This window comes from Sceloporus occidentalis, unplaced genomic scaffold (genome assembly GCF_023333645.1).
Source record: "Sceloporus occidentalis isolate IW3139 unplaced genomic scaffold, rSceOcc1.0.p SCAF_22, whole genome shotgun sequence".
Lineage (NCBI taxonomy): Eukaryota > Metazoa > Chordata > Lepidosauria > Squamata > Phrynosomatidae > Sceloporus > Sceloporus occidentalis.
Genome location: NW_028317002.1, coordinates 9262488 through 9282669, shown reverse-complemented (window position 1 = coordinate 9282669; position 20182 = coordinate 9262488). Strand labels below are relative to the sequence as shown.

Below are 20182 nucleotides of genomic sequence, written 5' to 3'. Positions count from 1 at the left end.
CCCTGTCGCACACCCCTAAGGCCGGCCCTGCCCCTAAGAATCCGCTCAGGATTGAAGGTATAGATAAAAAAAACAGAATCAGACATACAAATCCACAGGTATGCAATAACAATGTATGGAAACAATGTTTGCAGAGTCCCCTGTCGTCCGCTAGGGGCAGCCTTTCCCAGTTTCTGCAGCGAGGATCCACTTCCTGACCACCCTAAAAGCTACAGTTATCACAGGCCATCCCCATATGGATCCCGCAGAATTGGCAAGGATGTTCGCCAGACAGGACAGACAAGATCAAGTCCTAGCCGTCCATGCATTCCAACTTCTTTTTTTATTTCCAAGGAAGATGGATTACAGATGATTAAACAAAGATAACCATTAAGAACAGGTATCCACTTCCCCTCATAACCGAACTTTATGATCAACTTAAAGGTGCTACCGTATTCACTAAACTTGACCTACGAGGGGCATATAATTTGATTCGTATCCAAGGAGGGGACAAATGGAAGACCACTTTCAATACAAGGTACTGGCATTATGAATACCTTGTAATGCCTTTTGTTCCAGAATTTCTTGAATGATATTTTTCGAGACATGCTGTTATCACATGTTATGGTCTATCTCGACCATTTATTCTTTATTCTAAGAATCTGGTAGAGCATCGGCAACACGTTAGTCAAGTATTACAAAGGTTAAGAGAACATTTACTTTTTGCCAAAGTTGAAAAGTGTGAATTTGAAAGTGACAAAGTGAAGTTTTTGGGTATATCATATCAGTGTCACACACTGTGTAAGCAGGTTAGCGAGGGGCCTCAGTGCAGGGATAGTGTTGTCTGTTTGTATGCTGCGATTCATGGTACAAGGTAGACAGGCACACAGCAGACAGAAGAGCAGGACTGGAACTGGCAAGGCTGATGCTGAAATAGAAGCCCACCGGCAGGGCACACAACTGGAAGCTCACTGGCAGAGCACATGACTGGACACGCTGCTGGAAGCCCTCAGGCAGAGCACACGACAGTAAGCCCACTGGCAGGGCTTAAGGCAGGAGCAATACAGGATCAGGTACAAAAGGAAGCCAGGAACAGGGCCAGGGCCAGGGCAAAACGGTCCTATTATTATAATGACAAGGCCCAGTTTGCAGGAAGCTACAGCCCTTTATACTGCAGGGCAGCAGGTAACGAGGCCAGGTGGCAACAGTGGGAGGAGAGCAGAAACATAGGAAGAGCGGCCACTAGAGGCTGAACTAGGAACAGTTCAAAAACCTGAATGCAAAATACAGGAGCCAGGAAACCAGGGCAGAATGTCACAATCAGCTGGTCAATTAGAGATGGACCCTGACAAATTAGCAGCTATCAAGGACTGGGAGGAACCTTCTGATATCAAGGGTATACAACGTTTCTTAGGTTTCGACAATTATTATCGCCGCTTCATTCGGAACTTCTCCCAGATCATGTCCCCGATAATTGCACTCACTCGGAAGGGGCTAACCCAAAGTCTTGGACCCCTGAAGTTAAAATTGGCTTTTACCACTGCACCCATTTTACATCGACCATATTCTAGAAAGAAACAAGGAAAACTGCAACATTTTATTAGATGAAAATGATATGGTCCTGAGGAGAGTTCTTGGGTTCTGGCTTCCGATGTCCCTGCTCCAGCCAAAATTCGCTCCTTCCATATAAAATTTCCGCAGATCTCCCCTTCTCCTTTTCTCTCCCTTCCCGCCTTTCCACCCCTTCCCACCCCTTCCCATCTTCCCTCTGCTTCATAAAAAACATTCCCAAATACCGTATCGCGACCACACTTTTGCATCTCCGACTTCGGTCGACTCATTCTACAACTCACCCTCTGTGTCTCCTTTATTGGGACAAAGCATACTGACAATTTATATTCATATTATTGTACCTTTGTTATGACATTTGTGCTCTGAGTACGATGCCCTACAGTGTTGTATTTGCCACAAAATAAAAAGATTTAAACAAAAAAAAATTTCCGCAGAAACCAGCTCCTGATTGCCAAGATGGCTCTCATAAAAAGGGAGGTACTGTTACCGTTTGCGGAGCTCCAGTGCTCCCTTGGGCAGGGGAGCCGATACGCAGTCCACTGCCAAGAGTCTCCGTTTCCCATGGGTTGCAGAGTCTCCATTTCCCATGGGTTGCAGAGTCCCCTGTCGTCTGCTAGGGGCAGCCTTTCCCAGTTTCTGCACCAGGGATCCACTTCCTGACCAGCCTGAAAGCTACAGCGAGCCTCCCGTTTCGCGGCTCTGCCGCGGTGCACGCAGCTTCACGTCATATATGACGTCATATTCCGGTGCTCAGCATGAAGGGCCGGCACCGAGACAGACGCCTCGCTCTCCCACCACTGCAGTCAGTGCAGCGCTGAGGTGGCTGCAGCAGAGGAGATAGAGGGGCGCTGAGCGGTTCCTGAAAACTTTTTCATGAGCGACTGCTCGGCCCCCCTCTCTTTCTCCTCCGCCTTGGGATTTCTTAATTATCAATCCCCCCCTCATGATTTCCTGGGGGGAACTGTCCCCCGGTTCCTATGCCCATGGCCAAGGTGCAAGGTCCAAGGGGACAGTAGCCACTCTGGCACACAGCAGGCTTCCTGTAAGACAGTGCCGAGATATGACACTTTATGAAGTGATACTTCAGTTAATTAGAAATTAATGCCATTAAGTATTTTCCGTGTTCTGTCACTATCCCAAGCAGGATAAACATTATCATCACTGACAATTTCAACTCAGGTATGAAGCACATTTATCATGAATATACTGCTATTGTTCATTTACCCTTGATTGTATACACAAGCAGCACGCAAAGCAGGCATTTCCTCTTGTGCCTATGAGACACATAGAAATCATTGCTGACTCCAATTAGCTTTTGTTGAAGTGATTAGCCTAGGGGTTTTTTTTTTGTTTTTTTTTTAAACATATAGAGACTTTGTCTCCTCACAACAGCTGTGCCCAGGTACACTTGATGGCGGTCCTGCAGACAGTAATACAATAATGTATTACTTAGAACAGATTGTGTTCATTATTGTAATTTGAATAAAGATCATATCATATTTTAAGACACATGTATACATAGATGCATAAATTCCAAAGGGTTCACGTACTTTACCTTGCCACATTATTACATACAGGGGTGAGCCTAGAGTTAGTGGTGCCTGGTTGCAGTATTTCTTTTGCACCCCTCGCCCATAAGGAAAGCACATGCACATACTAGCATGCAAACTTGCTTTAACATCCAGTCCGTCTAACTCCATACACTTACACATACATACACATACTATCTCAATCCTTCTCTTTCTTGCACCACAAACCCTGGGTTCATCCCTGACCCTTTAACACCATACACTGAGACACACACTTATGTCAATACCATACACTAACACACTCACATGCACACATGCTGACACCAAATACTAACACTCATACTCATGCTAACACTTAACACATACCCTTTGCTCACACATGCCTCATGGTAAACACTCACCTACTCACACATGCTACCACCAAACACTAACAAACTCATTTTAACAGTATACACTAACGTACACACCCCCCCACCATATGCTGACACACGGTCATTCTAACACCATACAGTGACACACGTACACACATGCTAAAACTATATGCTCACACACACACATGCATACTGTACTACCATATGGTAACACGCCTATCCATCATCAGGGCTTGGCCATTTGAGCTGCAGCCCTACTACCTCAGGGCATTATGTGACCCAGCTGTGCATCTCAGTTACCAGACACTTGTATATAATTAAAGTAAGTAAACAAACTAGTACTGTAAGTGCAATATTTAGAATGCAATATTAAAATGTAAACACAAGGCTTCAGATTGTGCTTACTCTTTTTTATTGATACAGTTTCTTGCAGCCATGACATCTAATACAGATATTTTTTTAAATGAGTGATATATATCACCTTTTGTAAGTCATAAATGCATATACGCATGTAATTTAAACAGTATGCATGCTTTATTAGAACAAAAAATAATTAAAACTGAACAAAGAGCTAACTTCATGAGGCTTACTGCAAACCAGTTGGGTGACATGTCTTAAAATAGTTAATTTCATCTTGTCTGTGTCACAAAAGAAAAGTTAACAATACTATAGAAGTAGCTGTTAGCAATGAATTCTATGAGGTCAGTTCTTTCTTTTGTTCATTCACTTCTTGATAAAATAAACTATTAACATGTCTTTTTTTAAAAAGTATTCTTACTTTACAGCAGTAGTGTACCTGGGGGTACACTGGTGGGCCGGGGCCTTCCAAGCAGATATATATGCAGCCCGACGGCCGCCTAGCTTGGGCACGCAGTTTATCATTGTGGAGCTTACATACACACTGTGCGCGGAAACTGTTGTTTCCCGCCCAGGTTCCTTCTTCCCATGGGCAGGAAAGAGTTTCCTCACACAGTGTGCGGGTGCCACAGCGGTAAGCTGCTACCCGCATTAGGCGGTCGTCGGGCCACAAAGACATCTGCTCAGCCCCAGAGAGAGAATGAATTTATGAGTGAATGTTTAGGGGCAGAAATGGGACAAGAAGGCTGTTTAGGGGCAGAGATGGCACAGGCAGGCTGTTTAGGGGGGCAGAGGTGACACAGGCAGGCTGCTAAAAAAAAGGCTGTAAAAGAACCAGAAAGCCAGGGTAGATTAGTAATAATTAGTTGCACTATAGAGAATTGCTTACTCCACCAATATATACCAACATAACAAATAAGCCTTCATATTAGCTTGGGAGGTATTAGCTATATTGGCATCACTTAAATTAATAAGATGACCCCCCAACATTTGAATATTAATTAAGGAGAAAAGGCCTGAATATAAGACTACCCTCTGCCCCCAGATATGCCTTATATACCCCTATATGCCCTCTAACCCCCTATATTCCACTCTGCCTCCTTGATATTCCTTTTAACCCCCTATATGCCACTCTGCCTCCCTGATATACCTTTTAACCACCTATATTCCACTCTGCCTCTCTGATATGCTTTTTAACCCCTATATGCCACTCTGCCTCCTTGATATTCCTTTTAACCCCCTATATGCCACTCTGCCTCCTGATATTATTTTTAACCCCTATATGCCTCTCTACCTCCAGAAAGCCCTTATACCCCCCCCCCCCACAACTTACCAGTGTTTCTCTAGACCAGTGCTTCAGATTGCTTGGTGTGTAGTGGGGCAGCCGGTGAAGGTCTGCCCAATGCGCACAGAGATCCTCCGTTGCTGCTGCCGGCATTTCCGCCGGGCTTCTATGAATGAGCACCGGATGGTCATGTGATGCCGGCGCTCCGTCACAGAACCCCCGGCAGAAGTGCTGGCAGCCGGAGAAGAGGATCTTCAAGCTCAGCTTGACAAAGGCCCTGTTTGGCCAAAACATTGCTTTTTTTTTGCTTTCTCTTTATAAAGTATCCTAAAGATTGAAAGCTGTTTGGAGTGCTGGGATTCCTTTGTTTGTGTGCTTCAAGAGGGTTTATGCTGTCCCTTTTTTCCTGCTAGCACCCAGCTTCCTGGGAGTTGAGTGCAGAACCATTTTTCTTTTTTCTTCACAATTTATTGATTCAAGCCTTCTGTCTTTTACTCAAAAATCACTGTAACCTTATATTAGACTTTGGCATGTATATTACCTCACCTGACTTCATCTTAGGCTGCTTTCATCTCATAATTGGAACCCCAAGAGATTGTATGCTCTTATTAACGTTAAAAGGTATTGTAATTTATTGGTTAAACCCAGAATCACACTTATGAAGAATACGCTACAACAGAATTAGCAATTTATTTGTCCAATAAAGAACATGGTGCTGAAGAATTGTACTGCACATGGGATCCATTTATTAAACTACTCAATAAAAAAAGTAAGTAAGAATATTTTTGAGCTTTAGATTTACATGACAACGTTTGATCCAAATTAGTGAGCCAGAGCGGTTGGCTGAGCTTGAGGTATAATGGTCTCTTAGATACTCCTTATGGAGAGGCATTTATATGACTGTGGCTGGCACCCGAAAGATTTACAACTTCCTGTAACAGGAAATATAATTTTTTTTTGTTTCGGTTATGGTTTATGTTGATGTTATTACAATTAGGAATTGTTAAATTAATAACAGTGAAAGCTGTGAGTTTGCATTGGAGAAAAAGGTCTTCCTGGCTCAATCAAAGTCCAGATTTAAGGCCTGTAGTACATATTCACTTTGGTAGAGGTTGGTGGTAAAAAAGCTGCAGAAAAGACTGAAAAGTGTTAGAATGCTATGCTGAAAGACCATCAAGTGGAAGTGAAAGTTAAGTATGGAGCACACCGGGTATTTGCCAGATGGCTAGTCTGAGCTTGGCCTTTTCTCATAAGGGCCTTAATATATTTGCATATTAAATAATTATGCAGCAAGCCAAGGATCGAAAGTGTGAATTCGGGTAAAGGAAAATTATAGCGAAAAGCTTTGACCATCATTTGACTGGTGTGTCAGAAGGATCAAGTAAAATTTTTGTATTCATATTTTTTGCTGGAAACACTTAAATGTTGTGTACACAAAAGCAGGTGCTGATGAATTGTTGGCAAGGAAACTGAAAAAAGTTTTCTTTATTTAACCTATAGAGAAAATGGTAAAATGATAGATCTGCTAACATTTATTTGACAAATGTTAATGTTTTTTCAGTCAAATAGCACTTTTTCTTAATGAGGTGGACCTATGGGGTAAACACTAAACTTTTAAGAGGCACATCTGGCCTGTAGGCTTCCCTTAGGACATTAATACTCTCTTACAACTTGATTCTCTAACATTATTCTGTCTTATTTTTATTCCACACATCTGTCTTCTTGACTATTCTCTTTTTAGCCTCGCTCTATATACTAATCTTAAATCTGCCTTCTTGTTTATTGTGTCTCCAGTCACTCCTGGCATTCAGTTTCTTATTTTTATTATTCTGTTTTACAGTAACCTCTATATTTGCTTCCCTGGCTGTCACACATGATTGTTGGCTTGTGAAGAGCCTTAAAACTCTTAGCCAAGTTCTATGTTAAATGTTATAGAAGACCACATATCAGATTCTGCTTTGAACATTTCACTCCCATTTGGGATACAGTCTGGATGTATTGGTTAAACTCTGAGCATCCTCTAAGTAATCCGTATGTAATGATGTTTGGCTCTCTGAATACACTTTTATGGTAGAGGCAGGCTTCATTGTACATCACATTATGACATTGCTATATTTGCTATAAGTACATTTTGTAAATGTTTGCAAGAATAAGCAGCAGTAGTGTTATCTTGGGTTATTGTGCTCTAATGCTTCAGTGGTTAGTTTTGCATTTATTACCTAATGTCCCATTAAAGAAGAACTGTGAATGCTTAAATATACATTCTTAAAAAGCAGCCAATCAGTGGCAGTAACGCACTATGGAAATCAGTGGGAACACTTGCCGTTCAGGCACTGGTGGTAAGTTTTATCACATCTGAATACATCTAATTTACATGAAATAGTTGGGGAGGGGCAAATGCATATGAGGGGACTCTGCAGAAGTGAACACCACATTGTGACATTCATCTATCATATGCATTAACTTCTTGACGATGATTGAAATGCCTGGCATGTCATGGGGTTAAACGAGTGTAGAAAGCAATCAACAATTGCTTTCTTCACTCATCTGGCATCATTGGCAACACCAAAAAAAATTCAAGGGCCGTGTTAGACCACTCCTAGGAGAGATCATATTCACCATATTGAATGTCTTTATGCCTTTCCAATATGGCTGCACCCAGCAGTTAAAAAAAGCGGCTAGAGCTCAGCCAGTGTCCCATGAGGTCCCAGAGTCCTCCCTCACTCGGGGCATCAAGATGGAAGGGTACCTCGACGTCCAGCAGTGGTCTCCTGTAGAACAACAGCTGCCAGAGCAAGAAGGTGAGTCTCCTTCATCTAAGCAGCTCAGCCGTCACTATGCATTCAAGGGGCCACATCGTATTTTTTGGTGGGAGATTTTTATGATTTTTGAGACACTATTTAAGGCTCTATCTCACACCCACTCCTTGCTCAGTTGTCTACTGTGTCACTGCAACTGAGCGTTCTTGTTTGTCTGCTACCAGCCTGTCCCTGACTCCTGCACCAGTACCCATCCCTATTGCCTTTCCTGGCTAATTTCATTACCAGTTCTGACCTTGGAATGCTGTGTCGACTTAGTGTATTAACCCTTGGTACCCTGATTGGATTGGGGACAGAATGACCTGTTTTGTACTAATTGCCCTATAGCTTGCAAAAAGAGAAACAACAAAAAAACATTGGGTATTTCTAAACTCAGAACAAATATTGGAATCTAGTAACATAGTAACATAGTTCATAAGGTTGAAAAAAGACCAAAGTCCATCAAGTTCAACCTATATACATATTGTGTCCCTACTGTGTTGATCCAGAGGAAGGCAAAAAAACCCTTATGAAGCAGATGCCAATTGCCCCATACCAGGGGGAAAATTCCTTCCCGACTCAAAATATGGCAATCAGAATAAATCCCTGGATCAACGTTCTGTCCCTATTAATCTAATATCCATAACTTGTAATATTATTGCTTTCAAGAAACACGTCAAGGCTCCTTTTGAACTCTTTTATTGAGTTTACCATTACCACTTCCTCTGGCAGAGAGTTCCATAATCTCACCGCTCTTACTGTAAAGAACCCCCGTCTGTGCTGGTGTAGAAACCTTCTATCCTCCAGCCGTAGAGGATGTCCCCTTGTTATAGATACAGTCCTGGGTATAAATAGGTCCTGGGAGTGATCTCTGTACTGCCCCCTTATATATTTATACATAGTTATTATGTCCCCCCTAAGCCGTTTTTTTACCAAACTAAATAACCCTAATTCTGATAATCTTTCTGGGTACTGTAGTCCTCCCATTCCCCTTATTACTCTGGTTGCCCGTCTTTGAACCCTCTCCAGCTCCACTATATCTTTCTTGTACACTGGTGCCCAGTACTGTACACAGTATTCCATGTGTGGTCTCACTAGTGACTTGTACAGTGGTAGAATTATTTCCTTGTCGTGGGCATCTATGCCCCTTTTGATGCACCCCATGATTTTATTTGCCTTAGCAGCAGCTGCCTGACACTGGTCGCTACAGGTAAATTTACTGTTAACTAAAACTCCTAAGTCCTTTTCCATGTCAGTTGTCCCCAGTGTTTTCCCATTAAATACATATTCCCAGCCTGGATTTTTCTTCCCCATGTGCATAACCTTACATTTATCTGTATTGAACCTCATCTGCCACATCCCAGCCCAAGCCTCCAACCTATGCAGATCCATTTGTAATCCTGCTCTGTCCTCTATTGTGTTAACCACGTTACAGAGCTTAGTATCGTCTGCAAAGATTGATACTTTACTATACAATCCCTCTACAAGGTCATTAATAAATATATTAAAAAGGATAGGACCCAAAACTGACCCCTGTGGTACCCCACTAGCAACAGTCACCCACTCAGTATGTACCATTAATAACCACCCTCTGTTTCCTATCACTGAGCCAGTTACTTACCCACATACACACATTCTCCCCCAGCCCAAGCATTCTCATTTTATGTAACAGCCTTTTATGTGGCACCGTATCAAATGCTTTGGAAAAATCAAGATATACGACATCCAGCGATTCACCCCGATCCAGTCTTGAGCTCACCTGCTCATAAAAGCTGATCAGGTTAGTTTGACAGGACCGATCCCTTGTAAACCCATGCTGATATGGAGTCATACACTTATTTTCATTGAGATACTCAAAAATAGCATCTCCTAGGAAACCCTCAAACAGTTTACACACAACAGAAGTTAAACTAACAGGCCTATAATTCCCCGGGTCACTTTTTGTCCCCTTTTTGAATATTGGCTATGCGCCAGTCCTGGGGAACAGACCCTGTCACTATAGAGTCCATGAATATTAGAAATAGGGGTCTGTCTATTACATTACTTAACTCCCTTAGAACGCGGGGATGAATGCCATCTGGATCTGGTGATTTGTCTATTTTGATTTTTTTTAGGCGGCACTGCACTTCTTCCTGGGTTAGACAGGCGACATATACTGGGGCATTTATCTCATCCTGCTGTATATTACCTGGCATTTCATTTTCCTCTGTGAATACAGCAGAGAAGAATATATTTAATAGATTAGCTTTTTCCTGATCCCCGTCTATAACTTCTCCCTCAACGCTTTCATTTTTAACCTTTTTACTGTTTATATAGTTAAAGAACATTTTGGGGTTTGTTTTACTCTCTTTGGCAATGAGTCTCCACTTTTGCTGCTTTTATCTGATTTTTACATATTTTATTTTTTTCCCGATAGCTTTTTAGTGCTTCCTCACTGCCTTCCTGTTTTAGTAGCTTAAATGCCTTTTTTGCCATTTATTGCCCCCTTTACATTTTTATTTATCCACATTGGTTTTCTCTTGTTCCTGACTCTTTTATTCCCATACGGTATGTACCTTTCACAGTGAGAATTTAAGATATTCTTAAAAATCTCCCATTGAGTGTCTGTACTCTTGTTTTTGAGGACATTTTCCCAATTTACAGTGTTAAGGGCTTCTCTTAGTTGATGAAACTTTTCCTTCCTAAAGTTCATAGTTCTTGTGGCTCCTCTAAGAGTTCCCTTATTGAAGGACAATACTTATAGTCAGAAACCGGTTTCCTTTATGAGATTCACAGGCCTCTGTTTCCCAGTTTATGTCGGGATAGTTAAAGTCCCCCATAATAACCACCTCATTGTGATTTGCTGCCTTGTTTATTTGCTTTAATAATTGATCTTCTGCTGCTTCCATTATATTTGGTGGCTTATAGCAAACCCCGATCAGTATTTTATTATTTTTCTTTCCATATATTTCTACCCATAATGACTCCACATTATCATTTCCCTCACATATATTCTCCCGCAGTGTGGCCTTTAGGCTGGACTTTACATAAAGGCAAACTCCTCCCCCTTTTAGTTTTTTTCGATCCTTCCTGAATAGACTATAACCCTGTATGTTAACCGCCCAGTCAAAGCTATCATCCAACCATGTCTCTGTTATACCCACTATGTCATAATTTTCTTCAGATATTATTAACTCCAGTTCGTCAGTTTTATTGGTCAGACTTCTGGCATTAGTAAGCATACAATTTAGAGGTGTATGTTTTTTTTCCCTATGAAGCCTATCCCTATTGACTATTCTAACCCCTCCCTCCGCTCCACCCCAGGTACATTTATAAGCCCCAGCTCTCTATCTACACTATCTTCCCCTTCTATATTGTAGTCCCCCCCCCTTTACCTAGTTTAAACACTCCTCCACCCTTCTGGCCATCTTCTCCCCGAGCACAGCTGCACCCTCCCCATTGAGGTGCAGCCCGTCCCTACCGTAGAGCCTGTATCTGACAGAGAAGTCGGCCCAGTTCTCCATGAACCCAAACCCCTCCTTCCTACACCAGCTTCTAAGCCACTTGTTTAGCTCCCTAATCTCCCGCTGCCTCTCTGGTGTGGCACGTGGTACAGGTAATATTTCAGAAAATACTACCTTGGAGGTCCTTGCCTTAAGCTTGCTACCTAAGTCCCTGAAATCATTTTTAAGGACACTCCGCCTACCTCTCACTTTGTCATTGGTGCCAATGTGCACCATGACTGCTGGGTCTTCTCCAGCCCCTCCCAGTAATCTGTCAACCCGATCCGCGATGTGCCGAACTCGAGCGCCAGGCAGACAACACACTGTTCGGCGATCCCGGTCTTTGTGACAGATCGCCCTGTCTGTCCCCCTAATAATTGAGTCTCCCACTACCAGCACCTGTCTGGCCTGCCTTGCGCTCCTCCTTCCCTCCTTACTGGAGCAGACACCCCTCGGGTGGTCAGAGGCAGTGACTTGCTGCAGTACTGCTAACTCTGAACTAACATCCCCCTCATCTGCCAACCGGGCAAACTTGTTGGGGTGTGCTAGATCAGGACTAGCCTCCCTGGCGCTTTTCCCCCTACCCCGCCTTCTAACTGTAACCCAGCTAGCTGCCTGACTGTCCTGTACCTCCATCCCGCTATCCTCCCCCACCTCTACCCCCGAGAGAGCTTGCTCAGTGAGCAGCAGACTCCTCTCCAAGTTGTCAATAGATCTCAGTGTTGCCAGTTGCTCCTCTAGACTCAGGATTTGTGCTTCCAAATGAGCAACCCGCACACATCTCGCACAGCAATATGCACCCTCGAAGCGCTGATCAAGGATTGCATACATTGAGCAAGATGTACACCTGACCGCATTGTCAAACATGGAGGACATCTTGGCAATGGGGATAGCTCAAATAACTGGCAAAAACAGACAGTAAGGTGAAATATATATAAATATATGGAATCACAAGGATTTATACTTTACCCTCCTTCTTGCTTTTTAACTCCTTCTTTGCTTGTAACTCCTCACTTAGAGATGTCACTTAGGAGATTCACCCCAGCTCAGGATTCGCTTGTGTGTCCAAGCTATATGTAACTGCAAAAGCCAAGCAGTCTGTTGCATTTAACAATTTCACACTAATAGACACGGTGTAACACCATACACTAACACACTCACTCACCTTATTCATAGCTCCAGAACAGCTCACACGCACGCTGATGCCATGCTCCCACCTCAGGGTTGCATGACGTCACTTTACATGCTAAGTGCCTGGGTCCACCATACTCGCCTTAGTGCTCCACTGTCAAAACTTTTTTACAGAAATACTTATTTGAGTACATGAAATAGGCATTCTTCAAAAATGAATTAAAGTCCGAAGTAGAAGCTGCCCTAAACCCCCATGGTCCGATACTTGTTTCAACCAGCCAATCAGTGGTGGGAAAGCACTCCCATTGGAAGCGCTTACCACACATGCGCATGAGGGTCAAAACCTGCCCCCGATAGCAGTTGTGCTGTACCATATCTGTTCAGTAAATGTTATTTGCTTAAACTTATTTAATTTATTTATAGATTAACTTATTTTTTTAGATTGCTAGTTTTTTTCCAGTTGACATACGGTTTACAAATTTGTGAAATAAATAATAAATAATAAATAAATAGCTCTTCTTCCTGAAGCACACTACATTTAAACCAACAGTTGAAATAGCATCCTCTATCTAAGGTACAAAACTAAAGCAGTTGAACAGAAAGAAAATGAAGGACTCAACATGGAATGCAATGAAATATTTATTAGTGTCCTGGGACATATAACCACACATGGCATTAATCACCTGTCCATCAAGAGTACTGAATAAACTTACAACACAGCAGAATGCATATTTTTTTATTTAGTATCTTTTTATAGATATATATTTTTTATATATATTTTTTTTACAGAGCAGACAGCAAAAATGGAGAAAGCATAATAAAATATTCTCATTCCTGACATTTGGGATATGTTACATTACATATTACATTACATTTTAGTACATCTGTATACCTCTTTCTGGCCTTTATCCGTATGCACTTGGTGTATGTATTATGAAGACTCAGGATGGCATTATGTTTTAGGTTATTAATAACATATTTCAATGAGAATTTCTTCAGCTGTGCTACATAAAGTGGCATGCAAATATTCCTGAGTTCTCCTACTAAAAAAGCTATATGCAGCCTGTGTGGCAAGAAACCTCTCATTAATTCTCCATAATTCCTGCCTCATTGATGAATATGATGAATACTTTTCAGAATGCATGCAGATGTCCGCCTCGACATGTCTAATTGTCAGAAGTGTCACTGCAAATTAGGGATTGTTGGCATCTATGACTGAATGGATATGTGGTTAAATCTAGATCAAACACTTTGCCGTAACACATTTTTGGCAGCAATGGTATTTCGTTTTTAAGTTAATTTACTTCTGTAATATTAATTTATTATTTTAGTATATTTACTGAGGACTGATACAATTGTTTTAGTATTTTTCCATATGTTGATTCCACTTGAGGTATAGGTGGTGTTTCAGTTTCTTTTCGTGTAGCTTAGTAATAATGTTGCATCCACTTCAAAAGTAAAATGAGTATAAGTTATATGCCAATATATAAAATTATTGTACCATATAAAATTTATTTCCATATGCTATATAAATTGTAGGACAGTAAGAATTGGCAAACGAAAAAAAAAAAGCTGTGTTAATGTTCTGTTAACTTGTTTTCACACCATTGTACAAAGAAATTCAACATATGTTAAACTAAAATTTGCTGGGCAGTAGTCGTCGTAAAAGGTTGAATTTTATCCTGCTAAGGTAAGGTGACTGAGTAAGGAAAGAAAAAAAAAATCAACTAATAATGTTTTCTCTGGAAACAAAACAAAACAGATATTCAATGGGGAAAATGAACATCCAAACAGTTCTAGGTTTATCAAAGAGATACTAATGCCCTAGTTTAAAAGTCCATTATCACATCCGCGATAAAGCAATATCTGAATATTAGCCTGGCATCTACCTATCAGTTTTATTGTATTTATTGAATATTCCATGGTTGAATTCTATTCACATCTTTTCCAACGAAGGCACATCTTACATATTTCATGGTAATTTCCCCTTTCCTTTGATCCTCCAGTGAAGACTGCATTTCAATAATACTATGGGTCAAAAGCATACCATCCAGGTCTCCATCCTTAACCCCTTCGTGACAAAGGCTGATTCTATTTTTTGTACCCTTCGTGACAATGGCTGTTTTATCGTTTCTGCGGTGTTTGTGTTTAGCTGTAATTTTCTCTTAACCCATTTACTAAACCCACACAAGTTATATATTGTTTTTTTCAGGACAAGAAGGGCTTTCTTCAGACACCATAATTTTTTATATATGATGTAATTTTCTATAATAAAAATAATAAAATATGACGAAAAATTGAAAAAAAAAAAAATTTCTCACTTTTATTTGAAAAATCTTTTATTCATCATAAAAAACTACTGAAAAAACCTGCTAAATAGATTCTACTATTTGTCCCGAGTTTAGAAATACCCAATGTTTTTATGTTTTTTTGCTTTCTTCTACACGTTATGGGGCAATAAGTACAAGTTTGCTATTTCAAAACCATTTTTCTCTGAATCTGGTAATTCTGTCTCCATGTGGTATTTGGGGCATCTTTGAAGCCAGCAAATTAAATTTACCCCACCAAACCATATATTTTTGAAAACTAGACACCCCAGGGTATTTTAGATGCTGATAGTTTAACCCTTTCCATGCACTAATCCTACCACCAACCCTTGTCAAAGTTTGTGATAGTAATTGTTTTTGCTGTTTTTTAAACATACTTTGTACTTCAGGTGTAAAATTACAGCTCCTGGTATGCTGTTGCTGTCACACAACACCCCGATATGTGTTCAGCAACATCTCCTGAGTACATTGATACCCCACATGCATAGGTTTGTCAGATTGTTTGGGGGCAAAAGGGCCAAATTTGGAACATGCCTCCTCAGCCGTATACCGCTGCATGGCAACAATTGCAGCAAAAATAGTGGGGAAGGAAAGGGTTAATGGCTCTAATAAAAAAAATAAAAAAAACCCTAAAAAAAAAGTACAAAAAAAAAAAAAGTAAAAAAAAATGTAAAAAAAAAGAACCCCAAAAACAATTGCCACTATGCAAGATCACTGTTTATGCAGTGATCAATGGCAATGAAGGGGTTAATATTAAATGGGTGGCTCTTATAAGAGCCTTTGGATCAATATATATATATATTATTGAGAATACCTGAAAGCACACTGATCTGTCTCTCTCCCTCACTAGAAGCAAGTGAAGGAGGGAGGCAGATCCAATACTGATCAAAGGCAATGTTTAGAAAACATTGCCTTTGATTTAGCAAATCATGATCACTCTTATGAGTGATCTGACCACTAGGGGTGTTATTCACTGGATGTCCATGACATCCAGCAACACCCCCCCCCGATGATGACAGCAGGCTCCGCCCCCGGCTTGATGGGCGCCGCCATCTTGAAACACCGCGTGTGTTTTGAAGACGCCGGTACCGGGAAGGTAAGTTAAGCATTTAGGAAGCAATCGCGGGTCGCTTCCTTTGCTAAACAGGTGTTGAAAAGATGCCTCGATACTGAGGCATCTTAGCAACACCAGCTAAGCAAAGGAAGCGACTCGCGATCGCTTCCTAAACCCGTTTTTCGGCGGCGGGCGCCGCCATGTTTGAAAGACGTGCAGTCTTTCAAACATGTTTTTTTATTTGCTCCTAGGATCGATCGGGGGGGGCCAGGAATGTTTTTTTTGGTGTTGCTCAATGCCTCGATGTCGAGGCATTAGAGCAACACCGTTTGAGTGAAAAAATCGATCACGGATCGATTTTTTCACCCGTTTAAAGACGTGCCGGTCCTGGCACGTCAATTGTCATAATCGTCACGATTTTCGGTGACGTGCCCGGACCGGCAATTGTCATCAAGGGGTTAAAGGGAGAGTCCCTCTTTGTGCACACCCCCCCCCCAGTCATTCTTTCTTTTTCTGAATGTTTGCTGGGTATGAGGGTATCACGTTGTTCTATAAGTAACAAAAACACATACAGCAGGAAATGACCCTATAAACTAAATTTTGTAAATAAAATACATTATTATTCTAAAACACAGCTTTCTAACCACACGCCAAAAAATAGTGTCCTTCTATGGTCATTTGAAATGTTGGGAAGTAATCAAAAATAGGAAGTATACCTTCCTATTTTCCTGCATTGTTTAAGCAGACTATGCATGAGCCACTAGAGATTGTTTTATAGTTGTTACAAATATCTTATGGTTAGTCTGTCTATTTCCAACATTATACAGCAGCAAGATAGCAGTGCTCACCTACAATGAAGTATAAAAAAGATGATTTTTATATTTTAAATACTGCTGCTTACATGAAAGGAAAAACGCTATTAGTGTGTCCTGTATAAGCATACGAATTAGCATCCAGAAACATTTAGAACACAGCAGTATCCCTTTAAATTGTTTATGAAAGCTATTATTCAATATATAGTGGTGTTATGACTAGCTGAAGCAAATACATTGGCTTTCATTTCAAATATGTTATATATATTTTTATTGTTAATTTGATTGTATAAATATAGTATCTTTATGTTGTACATCTGGTGATAATATTGGTGTTTTAGAACATGCTGGCACTGTTTCCAGAAATATGTTTTTTTAACTCCAGGCTAATTGGCTGCCAAAAATGGGATATTGCAGCCTACTATATGTATTTTGCATTATGAACTGGGGACTTATACTTTTGTTTTTCTTTTTAGTGGCCTCTAGTGATAGTGAAAGTGACTCTGAATTCAGTTCATCTAGTCTGGATGACAAGTCCTCCACTAAAGGATCAAAAGGTGATATGCCTCAAAAACAAAGACTAGATTCTGGTAAGTTTTGTATGCATTAAAAACTGTATTAGAAATTACTTGAGTCCTTTTTCTGTCTCGATGTAACTGTGCTTTTTGACGGCTCAACGAGGACATGTTGACAGGACATAACTAATGTTTTTTTTTCCCCCCTTTTTCTTTTACTTTGCACTTTGGTTTAGTGATGGGAAGTTCAGATCAGTAAAGTGAATCGGTTAATTTCGAGTCGTTCATTGAAATGAACCGATTCATGATCTGATTGTTCGGTTCACTCAATGTCACTCACAGCAGTTACTACTTCCCAGTCCCTCCCTGCAGTTACACTGATGATTGGCCCCACCCCTTTCTGTTTCCCAGTCCCTCCCTGCAGTCCCACTGACTATTGGCCCTGCCCCTTTCCATATAGCGTTCACACTGCTCAGCAACTCATCTAACAGTAAGTATAAAATTAATATTTGGGGTGCTGAAAGTTAGGGGAGGTGTTAATTTAGGGGCAGTTATGGTTAATGTGGTCTTTAGGGTTAATTTAGGGGCAGTTGTGATTGATGGGGTCTTTAGGGTTAATTTAGGGGCAGTAATGGTTGATGGGGTCTTTAGGGTTAATTTTGGGGCAGTTATGGTTAATGGGGTCTTTAGGGTTAATTTAGGACAGGGGAGGGCTGGCTGCATAAGGCCTGGAGGGCGAGTCTAGTCAAGTGACCCATTGCGCCACCAAATCAGCCCACCATCCATTCCCATCTTTTCCTGATTTTCTAACACATGTTGATGTAATGTGATGGGATTGGAAGTACGTCAGTACACTAAAAAAAAGTCATCATACACGGGACGCCTGAAGCCACAATTTAACACAACTAATCCTTTTTAATAAAATATGCAGGTTGAAATAGATTAAATAACACAAAACCTTCACTTTTCTGCTCACTGATTTCTGGGCCTTCAAAATTTTGTTCCTTAAAATGACTATAGCATACGATATACGAAGCATAAAATAAATTCTACACTGCTTTGTCATTAACCCCCCTTTTTTTTTGGCCCCTTGTGTATTAATGCCCCAGCCAGGTCCCTATTTAGTATTGATTAATGTGTTCCGCCCCACAACCTTGTGTATTGCCCCCCTTTGTGCATTTATGCCACCACACCCATGTGTATTGATTTATGTGTTATTATTATTATTGTTATTTTTATTATTATTTTTTATTTATATAGCGCAAACAATCTACGCAGCGTGTAATACGATACATATATTCAAGGGGTATGACAAGACGAGAATTGATAGACTAAGACAAACCGATACATTAGGTGGAGAGAGCCCTGCTCGCAAGCTTACAGAAAGAGCTCCCATTGATTTCAGTGGCTGTTTCAAATCTATAATTCATTTTAGTCTTGCAATAAACTGGTCCTCTAGTATTAAGTATCTAAACGTTTTTTCTCTTAATCTGGCTTAGTTTCAAGCACAGAACCCTATATGACTTCAGTCGGTAGCAACAAGAAAAACTTGCTCTGTGGTGGCTTGTCAGGTAGCCTGAGCAGTCTTGGCAGTGAACGTGGTGGTGACCATGGCTCAATAAGTGCCACAGAGAGCTGCCAGGGAGACCGTTTTGAAGGCAACGATAGTGACAACAGCCGGTGTCCACCAGGTGAGTGCTTAGTAATTGTGCATTGTACACAGAAAATAATACAATTTGTGTTATTAGACTTTAATATAGTATGTAATAATCATGCCATCCCCTCCTATTTATATTTGTTTTACCATGCTGTTCTGTTTACTTACCCACTTAACAATTTATCAATGGATTAGGGAACATTAGTGTCTCAGTTTAGTAAATAGCATAAAAAGCTTCAGTTTTAAGGGTCACACCTGTTTCCATCATATGTGCATTTATGCTTTGGTAAATTGAACCTAAAATATCCGAATGGTTACTCCTTTTACAGTTAATGCAAATTAAGCATATCGGCCATTATTTGTAAGAGTACCAGTGAAATATAAATTACAAGAGGAAGTAATACAAAAAGATTAGCCAGGTCCAGTCTGTATCCTCATAACCTGCACGATTCTTTGCTTGATGAGTGTAGGTAAGTAAAATAAATAATACATTAAAGAGTTGAAAGTTTAGCGTAGGAGTTTGAGAGTATGTAAAATTTGCATAATTTCACCGCTTATGATCCCATAAAAAACTAACTAATTTGTTTAAGCAGCAAGAAAAATACAGACTAGCAAAAATTATTATCAAAGTGATTTTTCTGTAGTGTGCTATTATTACCTTTTTCGTCCTAATAAGAATATAGGGTATAGTACATAGGTAGATATCATTGACCCCAATTAAATCTAATAACTTCTTTGCAACTTGCAAACAAAATGGCAGGCATGAGCAAACATTAAGACAATAAATAAAGAGAGTATTTATCAGAACCAAACTAATGGACATCATTAAACGTAAATGAAATTACTAAAAATGCTAGTATTATGAAAGTCATTCCTACTAAGATGTTTTCTTACAAATAGATGGCATTTGGAGAGGACAAAAGTTTGAATGTTCTTTTTTTGCATTGCTCTTGAGGTTGTTATAAAATGTAGTTTTGTATTTCCATCAGAAGAGAAGACCATAAAGTATATGAGAAGAAGAAATGCAGCTCGATACGTGATGGGTAGTAAAAACTTTGACAATTTATTGCAGGCGTTTATAACAACAAACCCCTCTAACTCTTATCTAAGGCACTGCTTGTTAACATCTCCCTATAGACTTTTAGTCTTATAATGCATGTGTCTGTTAGACTAACCAAGTTACTTATAGCAGTTCATAAACTCATTAACAAAACCAGCTATAATATCTAACAAATACAACTTTGAGTGCATACTGATGCATGAATACATGTAACTTAACTTATTGCAAATGCAGACCATTAAAATCTTTGGAG

The 20182-nt window shown here is 40.4% G+C and overlaps 1 protein-coding gene across 1 annotated transcript in view; it reads left to right on the top strand.

The window, feature by feature from the left end:
• The window catches only part of LOC149300974 (rab effector Noc2-like), a 94524-nt gene that overhangs the window by 38135 nt on the left and 36207 nt on the right, over positions 1-20182 (top strand). The window contains exons 6-8 of the mRNA XM_089484500.1: positions 17174-17287; positions 18712-18903; positions 19859-19912. Of these exons, the coding sequence (XP_089340626.1) occupies positions 17174-17287; positions 18712-18903; positions 19859-19912 (360 nt within the window). The remainder of the gene's footprint in view (positions 1-17173; positions 17288-18711; positions 18904-19858; positions 19913-20182) is intronic.